Here is a 19,642-nt window from a genome sequence, read left to right on the forward strand (position 1 = left end):
CTCATCGCTGAAGACGACACGTCTCCATTCGTCCCTCCATTCCCGCCTGTCGCGATACCAATGGAGGCGGGCTGCACGATGTTGGGTCGTGAGCGGAAGACGGCCTAACGGTGTGCGGGACCGTAGCCCAGCTTCATGGAGACGGTTGCGAATGGTCCTCGCCGATACCCCAGGAGCAACAGTGTCCCTAATTTGCTGGGAAGTGGCGGTGCGGTCCCCTACGGCACTGCGTAGGATCCTACGGTCTTGGCGTGCATCCGTGCGTCGCTGCGGTCCGGTCCCAGGTCGACGGGCACGTGCACCTTCCGCCGACCACTGGCGACAACATCGATGTACTTTGGAGACCTCACGCACCACGTGTTGAGCAATTCGGCGGTACGTCCACCTGGCCTCCCGCATGCCCACTATATGCCCTCGCTCAAAGTCCGTCAACTGCACATACGGTTCACGTCCACGCTGTCGCGGCATGCTACCAGTGTTAAAGACTGCGATGGAGCTCCGTATGCCACGGCAAACTGGCTGACACTGACGGCGGCGGTGTACAAATGCTGCGCAGCTAGCGCCATTCGACGGCCAACACCGCGGTTCCTGGTGTGTCCGCTGTGCCGTGCGTGTGATCATTGCTTGTACAGCCCTCTCGCAGTGTCCGGAGCAAGTATGGTGGGTCTGACACACCGGTGTCAATGTGTTCTTTTTTCCATTTCCAGGAGTGTATTTAGTCAGTCCTTCCGACAATCATTTCGTTTTCGATTTCTTCACATTTTTCATATAGCAATTTCGTCTTAGCTTTCCTGCACTTCCAATTTATTTCATTCCTGAGTAACTTGTATTTATGTATTCCTGAAATTTCCTTGAACAGTTTTGTACTACTGTGTTTCATTCATCTACTTAAGTATTTCTTCTGTTACCCAGGTTTCTTCGCACTATCCTTCTTTGTGCCGACCTTCTTTCCACCTTCTGTAATAGTTCTTTTCAGAGATGCTCATTCCTCTTCAACTAAAGTGCTTATTGAGCTGTTCCTAATCGCAATATCTATAGCCTCAGAGAACTAAAAGCGTACCTCTTCATTCTATAGTACTTCCGTACCCCACTTCTTTGCGCATTGATTCTCTCTGACTAAACTTCAGCCTATTCTTCATCACTACTAAATTGTGATCTGAGTCTATAATTTGCTCCAGCGTTCGCCTTACAATCCAGTATCTGATTTCGGAATCTCTGCCTGACCATGATGTAATCTAACTGAATTCTTCTCATATCACGCCACGGTTTCCAAGTATACCACCTCCTCTTGTGATTCTTGAACAGAGTATTCGCTATTACTAATTGAAATTGGTTGCAGAGCTTAATTAATCTTTCTCCTCTCTCACTGCTAGTACCAAGTCCATATTCTCTCGTAATCCTTTCTTCTTCCCCTACAACCGCATTCCAATCCCCCATGCCGTTAGATTTTCACATCCCATTACGTAATGATTTACCCGTTCACCATCCTCAAATACTTTCTCTCTCTCTTTACCTTCGGCAAGCTTACTACAACTATCGTTGACGGTGTTGGCTTGCTGTTGATTCTGATGACAACCACCATGTCACAGAACCGTTCGCAGTAACTAACTCCCTGCCTCACCTTCCTATTAATAATGAATCCTACTCCCATTATGCCATTTTCTGCCGCTGTTGATATTAGCCTGTACTCATCTGACCAGAAATTCTTTTCTTCTTTCCGATTCACTTCACTGACCCCACTATAACTACACACATGAAAAACTTTTGCCTCACCTCGGTTCCGAGAGTTCCGGAATCTGTACAGAAAATTGGAATAGAGATCAACATAAACATCACTTCCGCCATTTTTATTGCTAATGAACCACCATACAGCGAGACCTTTAGAGGTGGTGTTCCAGATTGCTATACACACCGTTACCTCTAATACCTCTTGCACTGATGCACTCCTGTATTCGTCGGGTATGCTATTCATAAGTTCATCAAGGCACTGTTAGTCCAGATTGTCCCACTCCTCAATGGCGATTCGGCGTAGATGCCTGAGAGTGGTTGGTGGGTCACGTCGTCCTTAAACAGCCCTTTTGAATCCATCCCAGGCATGTACGATAGGGTTCATGTCTGGAGAACATGGCCACTCTAGTTGAGCGATGTCGTTATCCTGAAGGAAGTCATTCACAAGATGTGCTCGATGGGGCTGTGAATGTCGTCCGTGAAGACGAATGCTTCACCAATATGCTACCGTTACTGTTGCGCTATCGGTTGAAGGATGGCATTCACGTATCGTACAACCGTTACGCCGCATTCCATGACCACCAGCGGTCTACGTCGGCCCCACATAATGGAGCACCAAAACATCAGGGAACCTCCACATTGCTGCACTCACTGGACAGTGTGTCTAAGACGTTCAGCCTCCAAACATGTCTCCGACGATTATCTGGTTGAAGGGATATGCGACACTCATCGGTGAAGAGAACGTGATGCCACTCCTGAGTGGACCATTCGGCATGTTGTTAGTGCCATCTGTACCGCACTGCATGGTGTCGTGGCTGCAAAGATGGATCTCGATATTGACGTCGGGAGTGAAGTTACGCGTCATGCAGCTTACTGAGCCTAGTTTGAGTCGTAACACGACGTCCTGTGGCTGCACGAAAAGCATTACTCAACATGGTGGCGTTGCTGTCGGTGTTCCTCCGATCCATAATCCCGTAGGTAGCGGTCATCAACTGCAGTAGTAGCCCCTGGGCGGCCTGAGCGAAGAATGTCATCTACAGTTCCTGTCTCTCTGTATCTCCTCCATGCCCGTGCAAGATCGCTTTGGTTCACTCCGAGACGCCTGGACACTTCCCTTGTTGAGAGTCCTTCCTGGCACAAAGTAACAATGCGGACGCGATCGAACCGCGGTGTTGACCGTCTAGGCATAGTTGAACTACAGACAACACGAGCCGTGTACCTTCTTCCTGATGGAGTGACTGGAACTGACAGGCTGCCGGACCCCCTTCGTCTAATAGGCGCTGTTCATGCATGGTTGTTTACATCTTTGGGCGGGTTTAGTGACATCTCTGAACAGTGAAAGGGACAATACCAACAGTCAACGTCTATCTCCAGGAGTTCTAGGAACTGGGGTGATGCAAAACCTTTTTTGATGTGTGTAGATTGAGCCTGATCATTTCCCTCTTCAGATTTTCTATCTTCCCTCCCACGTTCAAACTTCTGAAATTCCACGCCCCGTCTCGTAGAACGTTATCATCCTTCCGTTCGTTATTCAGTATTTTTGTCATGTCACGTGCCCTTGGTAGTCCTCTCCCAGAGATCCGAATGGAGGACTATTCCCATATCTTTTGCCAATGGAAAGATTTGAATTAGAGGCCGTATATCCTGCGGACACCATATAATGTGTCTTTAATGCAGTGGCTTCCATCGCCTTCTGAATCCTCATGCCGTTGATCGTTGCTGATTCTTCTGCAGGGGCAGTATCTCTCTCCAAGGGCAAGAGAGTACCTCGAACTTCCGTCAGCTGTTCTGTCCTCTCTGACAAGGCCGTAGGCTGAACAAGGGTGACTTCCTGCGCCGGAAGTCCTCGGCCGCCACTGTTGATGATTTTATTCAAAATTTAAGCAGTAGCGTCGTTAGAACGTTTGGTTTTGGTTGCCGATCAAAGACTCCACCTGTGAAGGACAGGATTCTTTGCGATTAGCAGACAGACTCAATGAATAAGTGAGTGAGAGGAGAGAGAGAGAGAGAGAGAGAGAGAGAGAGGAGTGGTGCGCTTATTTACCTGTAAACGTGCTCATGGGATTGTAATTTACGAATTGCTGAGAAGAGAGCTTTATAGCACAGTTTGATTAAAGGAAGTGACAGGTTGATCGGAAGTATCCTGAAGCACCAAGAAATAGTTATTTTGGTGATGGGGGAAGTGTGTGCGTTTTAAGGAGAGGTTAAAAATTTGAGAGGGAGACCGACGCTTGACTGCAGGGATGAAGAATCTTGCAGAGGATAGATTAGTGTAGAGAGCTCCATCAATTCGATCTTTGAGTAAAAATCCAGACCAATGTTACAATAAAAGCATCTGCCATAACTTAATGATTTTCTGGATAGAGATTTCTACGACGTCAACTTTTAACATCAAAGTAGAAAGATTGAAATAAAATGGTTGGGACTTAATATGGCAACAAATGTCTACTCTCTATAATACAACGAGATGATTTCAAAAAGTTAGTTACACATTATTATGTTGTTGTTGTGGCACCAAGGCAGAAGCGACTCTCATCGCTGAAGACGACACGTCTCCATTCGTCCCTCCATTCACGCCTGTCGCGACACCACTGGAGGCGCGCTGCACGATGTTGGAGCGTGAGGGGAAGACGGCCTAACGGTGTGCGGGACCGTAGCCCAGCTTCATGGAGACGGTTGCGAATGGTCCTCGCCGATACCCCAGGAGCAACAGTGTCCCTAATTTGCTGGGAAGTGGTGGTGCGGTCCCCTACGGCACTGCGTAGGATCCTACGGTCTTGGCGTGCATCCGTGCGTCGCTGCGGTCCGGTCCCAGGTCGACGGTCACGTGCACCTTCCGCCGACCACTGGCGACAACATCGATGTACTGTGGAGATCTCACGCCCCACGTGTTGAGCAATTCGGCGGTACGTCCACCCGGCCTCCCGCATGCCCACTATACGCCCTCGCTCAAAGTCCGTCAACTGCACATACGGTTCACGTCCACGCTGTCGCGCCATGCTACCAGTGTTAAAGACTGCGATGGAGCTCCGTATGCCACGGCAAACTGGCTGACACTGACGGCGGCGGAGCACAAATGCTGCGCAGCTAGCGCCATTCGACGGCCAACACCGCGGTTCCTGGTGTGTCCGCTGTGCCGTGTGTGTGATCATTGCTTGTACAGCCCTCTCGCAGTGTCCGGAGCAAGTATGGTGGGTCTGACACACCGGTGTCAATGTGTTCTTTTTTCCATTTCCAGGAGTGTAACTGCCATCTGGTTTCTGTACAAATTGTAAATAGCCTTACGCTCCCTGTATTTCACCCCTGCCACCTTCAGAATTTGAAAGAGACTATTCCAGTTAACATTGTCAAAAGCTTTCTCTAAGTCTACAAATGCTAGAAATGTAAGTTTGCCTTTTCTTAATCTTTCTTCTAAGATAAGTCGTAAGGTTAGTATTGCCTCACGTGTTCCAACATTTCTGCGGAATCCAAACTGATCTTCCCCAAGGTCCGCTTCTACCAGTTTTTCCATTCGTCTGTAAATAATTCGCGTTAGTATTTTGCAGGTGTGACTTATTAAACTGATAGTTCGGTAATTTTCACATCTTTCAACACCTGCTTTCTTTGGGATTGGAATTATTATATTCTTCTTGAAGACTGAGGGTATTTCGCCTGTCTCATACATCTTGCTCACCAGATGGTAGAGTTTTGTCAGGACTGGCTCTCCCAAGACCGTCAGTAGGTCTAATGGAATGTTGTCTACTCCCGGGGCCTTGTTTCGACTCAGGTCTTTCATTGCTCTGTCAAACTCTTCACGCAGTTTCTTATCTCGCATTTCGTATTCATCTACATTCTCTTCCATTTCCATAATATTGTCCTCAAGTGCATCGCCCTTGTATAAACCCTCTATATACTCCTTACAACTTTCCGCCTTCTCTTCTTTGCTTAGAACTGGGTTTCCATATTCATACAAGTGGCTCTGTTTTCTCCAAAGGTCTCTCTAATTTTCCTGTAGGCAGTATCTATCTTACCCTTAGTGAGATAAGCCTCTACATCCTTACATTTGTCCTCTAGCCATCCCTGCTTAGCCATTTTGCACTTCCTGTCGATCTCATTTTTAAGACGTTTGTATTCCTTTTTACCTGCTTCATTTACTGCATTTTTATATTTTCCCCTTTCATCAAATAAATTCAATATCTCTTCTGTTACCCAAGGATTTCTATTAGCCCTCGTCTTTTTACCTACTTTATCTTCTGAGGCCTTCACTACTTCATCCCTCAGAGCTACCCATTCTTCTTCTACCGTATTTCTTTCCTCCATTCCTGTCAATTGTTCCCTTATGCTATCTCTGAAACTCTCTACAACCTCTGGTTCTTTCCGTTTATCCAGGTCCCTTCTCCTTAAATTATCACTTTCTTGAAGTTTCTTCAGTTTTAATCTACTGTTCATAACCAATAGATTGTGGTGAGACTCCACATCTGCCCCTGGAAATGTCTTACAATTTAAAACCTGATTCCTAAATCTCTGTCTTACCATTATAGAATCTATCTGATACCTTTTAGTATCTCCAGGATTCTTCCATATATACAACCTTCTTTTGTGATTCTTGAACCAAGTATTAGCTATGATTAAGTTATGCTCTGTGCAAAATTCTACCAGACGGCTTCCTCTTTCATTTCTTCCCCCCCAATCCATATTCACCTACTACGTTTCCTTCTCTCCCTTTTCCTACTGACGAATTCCAGTAACACATGACTATTAATTTTTCGTCTCCCTTCACTACCTGAATAATTTCTTTTATCTCATCATACATTTCCTCAATTCCTTCATCATCTGCAGAACTAGTTGGCATATAAACTTGTACTACTGTAGCAGGTGTGGGCTTTTTGTCTATCTTGGCCACAATAATGCGTTCACTATGCTGTTTGTAGTGTCTTACCCGCACTCCTCTTTTTTTATTCCTTAATTAACCTACTCCTGCATTACCCCTATTTGATTTTGTATTTATAATCCTGTATTCACCTGACCAAAAGTCTTGTTACTCCTGCCACCGGACTTCACTAATTCCCACTATATCTAACTTTAACCTATCTATTTCCCTTTTTAAATTTTCTAAGCTACCTGTCCGATTAAGGGATCTGACATTCCACGCTCCGATCCGTAGAACGCCAGTTGTCTTTCTCCTGATAACGTTATTATGGCAGGCCAAGTAACATCTGTTGAATCCTGCATGATATTTGAATGAAACAAAGATACTTGACACAGTCTTTACACTTTTTTCTTTGGTCGCTTTCTTAGTTGTTCTTCTGTTCGGTACAAATTTTGCAGTATTGATTTAACTTAAAGATGAGCAAGAAACTGGAAGTTTTCAACAGAGCTCAGAACCGAATGACAAATATTAAGACATTTTCTTGTTGGGTGGGCTACTGAGGGTACTTCGAGTACCACTGTACTTTTTCCTGTTGCAGTCGTGAATATTTCGGGGTAAGAACGGTTGCTGGTAAACCTCTATGTGAGCTCAATTCTCTCAAATTTTGGTCTTCACGGCCTTTTCGCAAAGTAAACGTAGGAGCTAGCAGTATGTTGGTTGATTCAGGTGACGAGAAACTGAAATAATCCTGAACTTTCGCATATCTCCCTCTTGTAATCCCACAAAAATGTATGAAATTGACTGCAACATTTCACACACAAAAAGATTAAAAAAGGAAAATAATCATTTAAATAATAAGCTTATTAACATAGCACTTTTAGGACGTACTAAAATTGTAAGTAGGCTGTTAAGGTTTTTTATTGGTAACGCCACATAGCGCTCTGTATGAAAAATCACTGGCTGTGCTGTGTGCAGTCAGTGGCTGGTTGGCATTGTTGCAATACTCGCCATTTTAGTGTTGGGCAGCTGGATGCTAACAGCGCGTAGCGTCGGGCAGTTGGGGGTGAGCCGCCAGCAGTGGTGGACGTGGGGAGAGAGATGACGGAGTTTTGAAATTTGTAAGACTGGATGTCATGAACTGCTATATATATATTGACTATTAAGGTAAATACATTGTTTGTTCTGTATTAAAATCTTTCATTTGCTAACTATGCCTATCGGTAGTTAGTGCCTTCTGTAGTTTGAATCTTTTATTTAGCTGGCAGTAGTGGCGCTCGCTGTATTGCAGTAGCTTGAGTAACGAAGATTTTTGTGAGGTAAGTGATTTGTGAAACGTATAGGTTAATGTTAGTCAGGGCCATTCTTTCGTTGGGATTTTTGAAAGTCAGATTGCGTTGCGCCAAAAATATTGTGTGTCAGTTTAAGTACAGTCTTGTATAATTTTTCTAAGGGGACGTTTCAAAATTATGAAATAAATTGTCATAGCCCCATCGAGATTCCTGACGCTATACAGATAGTCCTGAAAATTTGTGCTTGTGAATTTTTAATAGGCATGACAATATTTGTAAAATTTAAAATGATAACGTGGGGCGTATGCAGCAGATAGGTGTAGATGTGGTGTCGATAGTTCCGATGACACAATGTAGGTGCACGCTCTCGTAAGCTGGCGCTACGAGAGAAGACTAACTACGCCGGCCACAGAGCCCTCTGGCCGACGCTGTGGAGCTCAGGGGGTGCCGTCTTGATTTCGAATATTTCATCAAGAGCAGACGGCCTGGAAATATCGCTTCTACTACTGAGTGGGCTAGCTTGCTATTGAGACTTTGTATTAGTTACTTTCAGTTAAAGTTTTGACAGCAACGGGTATTTGTTAGTTTTGAGATTATGCGGTCATCCTAACTTCACAGGATTAGACATGGACTACGACTTCACACCTACGTGCTCACCCTAGCCAAAGTTATGTAAGCATTTGATATTTACTTGTGTTTTTGAATCTATTGAAAGTGTTAAAGTTACACACAGTACCGAAGTGGTTCATCTCTCCTGCTCCTACTCGCTTCCTTCACTCTCGGCCTATATTACAGAAGTAGTTCACAGTAGCAGACCGACGTATCGCCTACCCAGGCGGGATACAAAAGTAGAGAGTAGCTGCTGTTGAGAAAACTCACAGAACAGTTCATATCAATTGCCGTGCAATAAAATTGTTAGTTATTTAGATGAACTATTCACGCTTCAGCTGCCTGTTGCATGCGCGCTACGTTTTTCGTTTTAAATTTTGCAAGTATTTTGACAGCTATTAAAAATTCACAAGTAAACATTTTCAAGACTGTACGAGATTAGGAATCTGTATGGGGCTAGGAGAAATTATTTTATACTTTTTATTATTCCGTTTCAAAAAAGGTGTTATATTATAAAGTTTTTCATTTAAATAATTATTTTTTCAACATAGTTAACGATAATCTGCAAACCAAGGTCGTGACGTACTACGGATTATTCAATTGCTCGAATATTGATATCCGCTCCTTGCTCACGGAACCATTCGAAAACCGCTTTGTGAACGTTCTTATCGTTGGAAAAACCTCTGCCCCCCACCCCCTTCCCCCGCCCCCCGTACCCAGGAGGTGTCATTCCAGGTTAGAAGTCGTACGATGTAAGATCTGCACTTCTGGATCACCCATATAACGTCCTTGGTCAGATTGTTGGCAGCGTTTCACTACAGTTGGTCGCGACATTGCATTTGGTCCACCTATCGCCAGAATTTCTGGGAGATTCTGAGCACAGTTTAGACTTTTGCCCACAAGAATCGTACTGTTCAGCTTGCTTCTAACTAGTACGTTTCCAACTGCCGCGTCATTTCAGTTGCACACTGAGACGCACCTGTTATTTGTGCCGCAACAGAAACGTGTCTGCAGCAAACTCGGAGCATGTACTCTCTTCTGGCGATGCCTCACTCTTGTTGCGTAACTGTATTATATGTTGGAGAGGCGTCTAGTTCATGAAGATGACGTGCCGAAATTCTCGGAGCACTTCACGTTCGATTCTCCGAAGGATGAAAGTGAAGTTTTCCGCAGCAGCTTAACGACGCCCCTCATAGCTCACCTCGCTAAAGTGCCCGTCACCAAAGTAAGTACCGCAAGGTCGTGGAGCACTGCGTAGTCAGGCACGAAGCAGTGTGATCTGTCCCACTCACAAATTTGCCATATGCGCATTGCAGCAGCAATGGAAGTCAGCGCCCGCTGCATCTTCAGTGTTCTCGTGTGATACCGTGTGTTCACGTCTAGTTTCGGTCATCCGTACAGAAGTTTATTGGCTTCATTGGCTTGTATTTTGTAAACATTATAATGGAGGAGCGAGAGTCTCAACTGGCCCATGTGGGTAACTGGCGAGAAGACATTCTAAAATAAACTAAGATTAGCGTATCGAAAGTACTGTAATTTTTTCTGATCTACCCAACATTGAAGAAACCTGCAATATTACAAATTTCATGCAAAATCATTAACAGATTTCAATATCTCTTGGTATTTTCGAATTGACTATATTCCGTAGTAACAGCGCAGAAACATCGGCGGAATCTCCAGGTGTGATCACGTACTTTTTTATCTTCCAAGAAACGGATGCAAACGAGAACGGAAATCTAGGGAATTCGGCTATTTTAACAAAAATTTATTGCGTAGAAGTGTACCTGGTTACTACGATAGAGGAGTGCATCCGACGGATAAATGGAATGCAGAGACACTGGAGCAGCAAGAGCGAAGTTATTGTGTCCAATGCACTTATTGCGTGCTGCGGACAATATTCTTGTAGTATACTCGATAAAACTGACGTCTCATGAAACCATATAAACAAACATATTTTGCAGGACTTCAAACAGTACGCTGAAGGTACCCGCAGTTACTTTTGTACAGCGTATGTCGGCGATCTGGGTGATGGGTGCAGCGACGAAGCGAATGTAACGGTTGCAAATAAAAAAATTCATGAGGTTGGGAACATTCTAGGTCGTATTAGGGAGAGCAATCAGAAATGCAGTCCTGGCGGCGGTATACAATCACTCGCGCGCACTCCCGCATGGAGTCTCTCGTAAATACACTGAAGAGCTAAAGAATATCGAGTAGGGCCCCCGTGATCACGCAGAAGTGCCTTAACACGACGTGACAGGGACTCGATTAAAGTCTGAAGTAGTGCTGCAGGCAACTGACACCATGAATCCTGCAGAGATGTAAGAGTACGAGGGGGTGGAGATCTCTTCTGGACAGCGCGTGCAAGGCATCCCAGATATGTTCAATAAGGTTCATGGCTGGGGAGTTCGGTGGCCAGCGGAAGTGTTTAGAATCAGGAGAGTGTTCCTGGAGTCAGTCTGTAGAAATTCTGGGCGTGTGGGGTGACGCATTTCCAGCTGGAATTGACCAAGTCCGTCGGAACGCACAATGGGCATGAATGGATGCAGGTGGTCAGGCAGGATGCTTATGTATGTGTCACCTGCCAGAGTCGTATCTAGACGTACCAGGGGCCCCATATCACTCCAACTGCACACGGCCCACACCATTACAGACCCTCTACCAGCTTAAAAGGCCTCCGCTGTCATGCAGGGCCCATGCATTTATGAGGATGTCTCCGTAGCCGTACATGTCGATCCGCTCGATACAATTTAAAACGAGACTCGTTCGTCCAGGCAACATGTTTCTAGTCATCAACAGTCCAATGTCGGTGTTGACGGGCCCAGGCGAGGCGTAGAGCTTTGTGTCGTGCAATCATCAAGGGTTCACGAGTGAGCCTCCGGCGCCGAAAGCCCATATCGACGATGTTTCGTTGAATGGTTCTCACTCTGACACTTGTTTTGGCCCACCATTGAAATCTGCAGTTGGGCGACCGGATTGGCCGTGCGGTTCTAGGCGCTACAGTCTGGAACCGAGCGACCGCTACGGTCGCAGGTTCGAATCCTGCCTCGGGCATGGATGTGTGTGATGTCCTTAGGTTAGTTAGGTTTAATTAGTTCTAAGTTCTAGGCGACTGATGACCTAAGAATTTAAGTCGCATAGTGCTCAGAACCATTTGAACCAACCAAATATGCAGTTGGAGGAAGGACTGCGTTCCTGTCAAGCTAAACGATTCTCTTCTGTTGTCGTTGTCTCGTTCTTGCAGGATCTTTTTCCGGCCACTTTGATGTCGGAAATTTGATGTTTTACCTGATTCCTGATATTCATCTACATCTACGTGATTACTTTGCTATTCACAATAAAGTGCCTGGCAGAGGGTTCAATGAACCACCTTCAAGCTGTATCTCTATCGTTCCACTCTCGAACGGCACGCGGGAAAAACGAGAACTTAAATTTTTCTGTGCGAGCCCTGATTTCTCTTATTTTATCGTGATGATCATTTCTTCCTATGTAGGTAGGTGTCAACAGAATGTTTTCGCAATCGGAGGATGAAATTGGTGATTGGAATTTCATGAGAAGATCCCGTCGCAACGAAAAACGCCTTCGTTTTAATGATTGCCACTCCAATTCACGTATCATGTCTGTAACACTATCTCCCCTATTTCGCGATAATGCAAAACTAGCTGCCCTTCTTTGTACTTTTTCGATGTCATCCGTCAGTCCCACCTGATGCGGATCCAACACCGCACAGCAATAGGGCGGACAAGCGTGGTGTAAGCAGTCTCTCTAGTAGACCTGTTGCACATTCTAAGTGTTCAGTCAATGAATCGCAGTCTTTGGTTTCCTCTATCCATAATATTGTCTATGTGATCGTTCCAATTTAGGTTATTTGTAATTGTAATCCCTAAGTATTTAGTTGAATTTACAGCCTTCAGATTTCTGTGACTTACCGCTTAATTGAAATTTAGCTGATTTCTTTTAGTACTCATTTGAATAACTTCACACTTTTCCTTATTCATTGTCAATTGCCACTTTTCGCACCATACAGATGTCTTATCTAAATTATTTTGCAAGTCGTTTTGGTCGTCTGATGACTTAACAAGACGGTAGATGACAGCATCATCTGCAAACAATCTAAGACGGCCACTGAGATTGACTACTATGTCGTTAATATAGATTAGTGACAATAGAGGGCCTATAACACTTCCTTGGGGAACGCCGGATATTATTTCTGTTTTATTCAATGATTTTCAGTCTGTTACTACGAACTGTGACCTTTCTACAAGGAAATCACGAATCCAGTCGCACAACTGAGGCGATACTCCTTAGGCACGCAGTTTGGTTAGAAGACGCTTGCGAGGAACGGTGTCGAAAGCCTTTTGGAAATTTAAAAATATGGAAACAATTTGACATCCCCTGTCGATAGCAATTCTTACTTCAAGAGTATAAAGAGCTAGTTGTGTTTCACAAGAATGATATTTTCTGAAACCGTGCTGACTATGTGTCAATAAATGGTTTTCTTCGAGGTACTTCATAATGTTCGAATACAGTATACGTTCCAAAACCCTACTGCAAATCGACGTTAGTGATATAGTCCTGTAATTCAGTGGATTTCACGATATTCACGATACACTCGCGAAATGGTCCTGCTGGAAAATCCCCACTTCATCGCTAGCTTGGAGATGCTATTTCCCATCGCACACTCGTCGACTCATCACGTTCATACTCAATTAAATCTTAATAACCTGACAGTGTAGCAGCAGTAATCGATCTAATAACTGCGCCATACACTTGTTGTTTACATAGGCAGCGCCGTATTCTGCCTTTTTACATATCTCTGTATTTGAAAACGCATGCCTATACCAGTTTCTTTGGCGCTTCAGTGTAAAATGCGTTCATGGATGACACGATACAATAATGATGTCTCACATTTTACCAACATTAATTTTATGGGTTTCTTAACAACCTTCTCGATGGAAGTTTGTATATGGTCCAACAGAACGCAGATTCATCACGGGCGACAGTTTTCGTTACAGATGCTGATCAGTTTCACACGTCTTTCGGAATTTTATTTTGCATTTGGAATATTTTACGTTTTAAAGATAAAATATGTGTCACATGCATGTACAAAGTTTGAGAATGTTTCCATATTTTTATCAATACAAATATTGTCGTGGTTGTGTTTTTTACACATGTCGAAGTAAAAAAAAATTTCCTTCAAAATGTCTCGTAGCGTTGGTTTTTATTTTTTCGTAGCAGCTGATGTGAATTTTTGTATTCCATCATATTCTAGACTAAAAATAGAGCTGTCTAATATTTTTTTGGAATTTTTAGTAAAATTTAGAATCAGTACTAAATGGCAGTGCTGTAAAACGGTGGGATGAGTCGATTTACCTATTTTCGTAACGGCCGCTGTAGTAATACCCCGCTGTAGCACTGCTTTCCGGGCGGGAAGGCATGCCGGTCCTTAGTACGAATCCGCCTGGCGGATTAGTGTCGAGGTCTGGTGTGCCGGCCAGTCTGTGGATGGTTTTTAAGGCGGTTTTCCATCTGCCTCGGCGAATGCGGGCTGGTTCCCCTCATGCTGCCTCAGTTACACCATGTCGGCGATTGGTGCGCAAACAGTTCCTCCACGTACGTGTACACCATAATTATTCTACCACGCAAACATTTGGGGTTACACTCGTCTGGTAAGAGACGTAACCGAGGGGCCGGGGAGTCCACTGGGTTGTTGAACCGCACAATAACCCTGGTTTCGATGTGGGGCGGCGGTGGGGTGAGTGGACTGCTGTAGCCTGTTGTGGGGTTGTGAACCACTGAGGGCTACGGCAGGGACGAAGCCTCTCCGTCGTTTCTAGGTCCCTGGTTCCATGCAATACAATACAATACCCCGCTGTCAGCTTCCTCTTCAAGGTGTACCTGTGGTTGCAGTTGGTAACAATACTGATCGGAGCCAACGACTTCTGTAACGAGCTGTGCGTGGGCGACACGGCCCGCCACGCCGTGGAGGACCACAGGAGGGACCTGGTGGCGGCGCTGGACTGCCTGCGCCAGCAGCTGCCGCGCACGCTCGTCAACATCGTTCTCGTCCCAAGTAAGTCTGGTTCATCAGTTCAGCGGTCTTCTGACTGGTCTGGGGCTGCTCGCCATCAGTTTTTGTTCTGTGGCAGTCTCCACGTTTCAGAGTCTCACTTACACCCAACGTTCTCAATTATTTGTTGAAGATACCGGGTGGTTGGAATTAAACTGTGATCCCAGTGCTGCTGTGCGGGCTGTATACATGGCAGGACACTGATACATCGCAGATATAATTGTAAAATTACCATAGGTTACTGTAGACTGTCACAAGTGGGTACAGACTATGGTAGTTTTCATAGCAGCTTTCGTCACTTAAGATCGTAACCACGTTACATATAGGTTAAGTGTGTTGCAGACCTATTAGGCGTTATCTCATTTCGGGCACTGTTTGCGTATGAGATGAGTGTCTTATTAGATTCCCTTCGAATCCGGAAATGGTTAACACATAGATACTCAGTGATAATATGCAAAGGATTGCATGACTTACGGAACATTTTTGTTCTACGTGTCTCTTACTTAAAAATAAACAGTATTTATAGCAAAATTGAAGCTGTCAATATTTAATTCAGGTTATATTCGAAAATTGTTTATTTGTGACGTGAAAAAGAGGGAAATTGTAGCAAAAATAAAAAATAAAATACAGATTTATTACACAGTGCCAGAAAACGCATTTGCCTCATAAAAGGTAAGATTAAAAAAAAATAAAAACACTTCATACATTGTTCCAATATTTCATCTAGCTTATATAAGACATACTTCTATTATTCATAAACAGCTTTCCCACATATCAAGAATAACAGGAAATTCAATTCTTGCCTTTGATTATGATGAAGAACATTACAGAAAACAACAACAATAATACAGATTATTTTAATGTTTGTCCATGTAAACTATGCTTGCATCAAATATGAGGAAGAAATTTCTGAGAATGTACGTTTGGAGCATATCATTGTATGGCAGTGAAACTTGGACTATGGGGAAGTCAGAACAGAACAGAATCGAAGCATTTGAGATGTGGTGCTGCAGGCCAATGTTGACAATTAGGTGCACTCATAAGGTAAATAATGAGTAGGCTCTGCTCAGAGTAGGAGAAGAAAGTAATATATGAGGAACATTTACAAAAAGAAGGGACAGGATGATAGGACATGTGTTAAGACATTAGGGAATAACTTCCACTGTAGGAGGAGTTGTAGAGAGAAAAACTGTAGAGGAAGAGACAGATTGGAATCCAGCCAGCAAATAATTTAGCACATAGGTTGCAAGTTCCACTCTGAGATGAAGAGTTTGGCACAGGAGAGGAATTCGTGGCGAGCCGCATCATACACATCGGAAGACTGATATGATTACTAAAAGAAAGGCAATTTATGTTTTGTAAAGAAATAAAATACGCAGTCAACTAACACTGAACGATGTGCAGTGCTAACTACGCTGCCGTTCGGGCATTTTGATCACAATAGCTATACATCAACACGATATCGACCTTTTCCGGAATTGGTAAACGATCCATTTCAACACGGGTAATGTATCACGAAGCAAATACCGTCCGCACGGGGGGAATGTTACGTGATACCACGTACATACACGTTTGTGACTATTACAGCGCCATCTATCACAAAGCGAAAAAAGTGGTCCAACTAAAACATTCATATTTCTTTACGTACTACACGAATATGTAATAAATATGGGGTTCCTTATTTAAAAAAAAAAAAAAAAACGCAGCTGATATCCATTTGACCTATGGCAGCGCCATCTAGCGGGCCAACCATAGCGCCAGCTGGTTTCCCCCTTCAAGCTAGATAAGTTTCGTTCTTTGTAGTTTTTTCGTTTGACGCTTATTTCGTGAGATATTTGGCCTAGTCACGATCAATGGACCACCCTGTATAGCCCAAACTACAGTACTCGGAACACTGTCGGTATAATTGCAATCACCCAGTATTCCAGTCTCTGTCTTGCCCTTCAGTTAATACCATCTACAGCTCCCTCTAGTGCCGCGGAAGTTATTCCCTGATGATTTAACAAATGTCCTATCATCTTGTCCCTCGTTCTCTTCTTGCTGACTCTACAGAGAACCTCGTCACTTTTCCTAGTCCCCTGAAACGTCTGACCTAGTTGTGTTGTCTCTCTTGGTCTATCATGGACAGAGGACATCGGCTGGTTAAGTAATGGTCAGTATCAATGAAACTCTCTAACAGCCATGTAACTAAGATGTTATTTTACTTTGTTTTGAAGGCTACCAGATTCGGCATTTCACTACGCCATCTTCAGAGCCCATATGCATCTCTCCAAATAAAAGATAATGTCATATAGTACAATAAATCCGTGTATCTCCTGAATTCGATGGTTCCACTAGTGATTCATTCGAAGACCTGATAGCAACTCGCCTACCTGAGCAGTGTTATCTGGGTCGTATATCGATCGCTATGTGCTTTCTGCACTTTTTTGTTTTGTTTTGCCGCCCCAACAAGGTTGTCGTAAATAACATTAAGTGGTTCCAACTGCAAGATTTCTCCATCCAGTTCTTCTATAAAATACAGTGAGTTTGCTTTTTTTAAAATGAAAGCATCTTTTAAAGGGAACTACTTCGGATCTGACAGCAGCATTGACTACACAATTTATTGGTCTCTGTTGCGCCCGTAGGATTCAGTTTCCCATATTTTTTAAAGCCATTGATTCTGTCACTAACGAAGATATTGTCCGGGTTGTATCCTCTGTGCCATTTTCCACTGTTGAAGGATGCGGGCAGCTTCGCATTATATATTACTTTTAATTCACCTTTTCTGCCCATTTTGTAGTGACTCATTATTTATATTTATTTCAGAGAGCCTCCAGGTACCCCGAGGTATGGCGATTAAAATCGCCAATAGTAAATTTTAAGGTTTGAGACTGGAAATTCTTTGGCCTCTCAAAGACGAAGAAGGAAGTTACAGTGCTGGAGTTGACCTCGATAGTAGGAATATCGATGTCATTTTCACAAGTTACAGCTGATGTTACTTTAACGTTCTTTTCAGCAAAGACTGCACATCCATATCGTTCATGACGTCTCTCTAGCATTAACTTCATCCCTTGAACCCGAGATCTTCCGCTTTGTGTTTCTCGGTGCGTTTCCTGGAGAAGGGGGAGATCCCAGTTTGTTGCTTGAACAGATTCCTTATCTGCAGGGAGGCCTTCGATATTTATCGAGGTTGTCACTAAAGCTGGCTTTGACGAAAGCCATTTGGGTGCAACAGGCTCAGCTATTTTTGATGCAGTTGCCTCTCCTGTGTTGTAAGGAGTAGACAAGTATCAGCAGGGGGCTTCCCGACTGTTTCCCAACAATCTGAAATAAAGACTGCGTGCAGGCTTCTTCCTCGTCCCCATGTTACTGATTCTGTGCTGACAGAACCATCATTATACTCAAATTTTACGCTACCGCTGTTATTTCTGATTATTCTCTCACAAACGTCGTTATTTATATATTTTGCATATAAACTATTCACTACATTATTAATTCGAATGTCACTTCCTCTCCAATCAAACAACATTATTAATACTCCATATCCGAACGGGGAGAGAGATCGGCCTCCCGGTGTTCCATTCAAAACTAAATCTCAAGGTTTCCCTCCTCGAGGAAGACATATTACCTACAGTTCAGTTGACACCTTTCTGCAACACAAACGACACTCCCCAGCAAACAAACGCTCCGCTGTCCGCAGCCGCAGCCTAGTACCGCACGCCACGCCGCGGCGTCAAATCAGTCGTGTTATACACTGCGCAACATAATTAAAACGATCACTTTTTCAATCCCCTTAATTCAAATACATTGCGACGCTTAAGTTTGAAATTTAAATCAAAGACTAGAACAATCTTCCGCTATAACGGTGCAAGAGCATGGGTCTCTGTCACGTCACCCTCGGACTCGACTTTTCGTACCGCGAGATATTGTTACATGCGAAAATGGGACACAGCTCAGAAGTTCAACTGAAGTGTAAGGTCGGTTAATGATATCACGTTGGCAACATATCTCACCACAATTCTGCCCAATGCCACCGTGGACGTGTCACACGATCGGAAGGTCACACAGCCTTCTTGCTCACATTTCACCCCCTCTTTTGACGCCTCCTCCATGGAGGTCAGAATCGCGACGACCAGCGTTCAAATTACTCGGTTACTCAGTGTTCTTTTGAGTGGCAGATGGAAATGTTCCAGACACACCGCCACCCAGACTGGGCATGGAAAGATCGCAGGGGGTGGCGTAAAGAGCGTCTCCTTCCCTGTGGCATTGATCCCCACACATTTCGCAGTCGAAAGTGCGATGAGCACAGGAAGACATTCTACTCAATCTTTGACACTGCTGACGCCCTCGGGCGTTTCAACCCTTCTCTGAGGACATTGTGGAGGTGTATCCCCACTGAATTTAATCACACTGAATGTAATCACACCTGTTTGGAGCGCAGCGCGACCGCATTTTTTACTGTCGTGTTCAGGTTGGAACCACTAGGGACTGTATATTCGACGAAATCTGAACCTGAGCCGAAGCGGCTAAGAGCACTTATACTTTTTCAGCACTTGTACTTTTTCACCGCTTCTACTTTGTGTCCTGCTGCTGCGTGATCACAGGGGGATGCGACATTGACACAAGCTTGAATAAAACGGCACAACAGAAGGACTCTCTAAGAACCCACTCCCCCCCCCCCCCCCCCTTCGGCAAAACTCTCAGTGGCAACCGCCCTCCTTTACCGAGAATTTATAAAAGAAGAGTTACGAGAGCCCCAGGAGCTTGCAGGTAGACTTCACTGCTGCTCTTTCGCCACCAGACTGCTGCTCTTGCACCTGATAGTAGACCACTCCGGATGGAGAGTGTCGAAGGAGTTCCTGGTCTGCCAGCGCCCAGAACTTCTGGACGAGTTCTGTCTGTACAGGTACATTTTTAAAATTCTCAATAAAAGTAGACATTTGCCACCGCGGGTTTTGCCGCAATGGTGGGTCTTAGAGGAACCATTAGGCGTACTTTTTATACGTCAATGATGCATCTCCACGTGATCCCGTCATAGGAGGACACAAACTAGGGGTGCAGCAAAAGCATAACCACTCTTAGCTGGATCATTTTCAAATTTCGTCGAATAGTTTTGCACAT

At 44.3% G+C, this 19,642-nt stretch overlaps 1 protein-coding gene across 1 annotated transcript in view; it reads left to right on the forward strand.

Moving 5' to 3' along the window:
- Nucleotides 1–19,642, forward strand: part of LOC126312017 (phospholipase B1, membrane-associated-like) — a 135,589-nt gene that overhangs the window by 73,796 nt on the left and 42,151 nt on the right. The window contains exon 4 of the mRNA XM_049992238.1: nt 14,383–14,545. Coding sequence (XP_049848195.1) covers nt 14,383–14,545 — 163 coding nt within the window. The remainder of the gene's footprint in view (nt 1–14,382; nt 14,546–19,642) is intronic.

The sequence above is a fragment of the Schistocerca gregaria genome, chromosome 1 (genome assembly GCF_023897955.1).
Source record: "Schistocerca gregaria isolate iqSchGreg1 chromosome 1, iqSchGreg1.2, whole genome shotgun sequence".
Classification (NCBI taxonomy): Eukaryota; Metazoa; Arthropoda; class Insecta; order Orthoptera; family Acrididae; genus Schistocerca; species Schistocerca gregaria.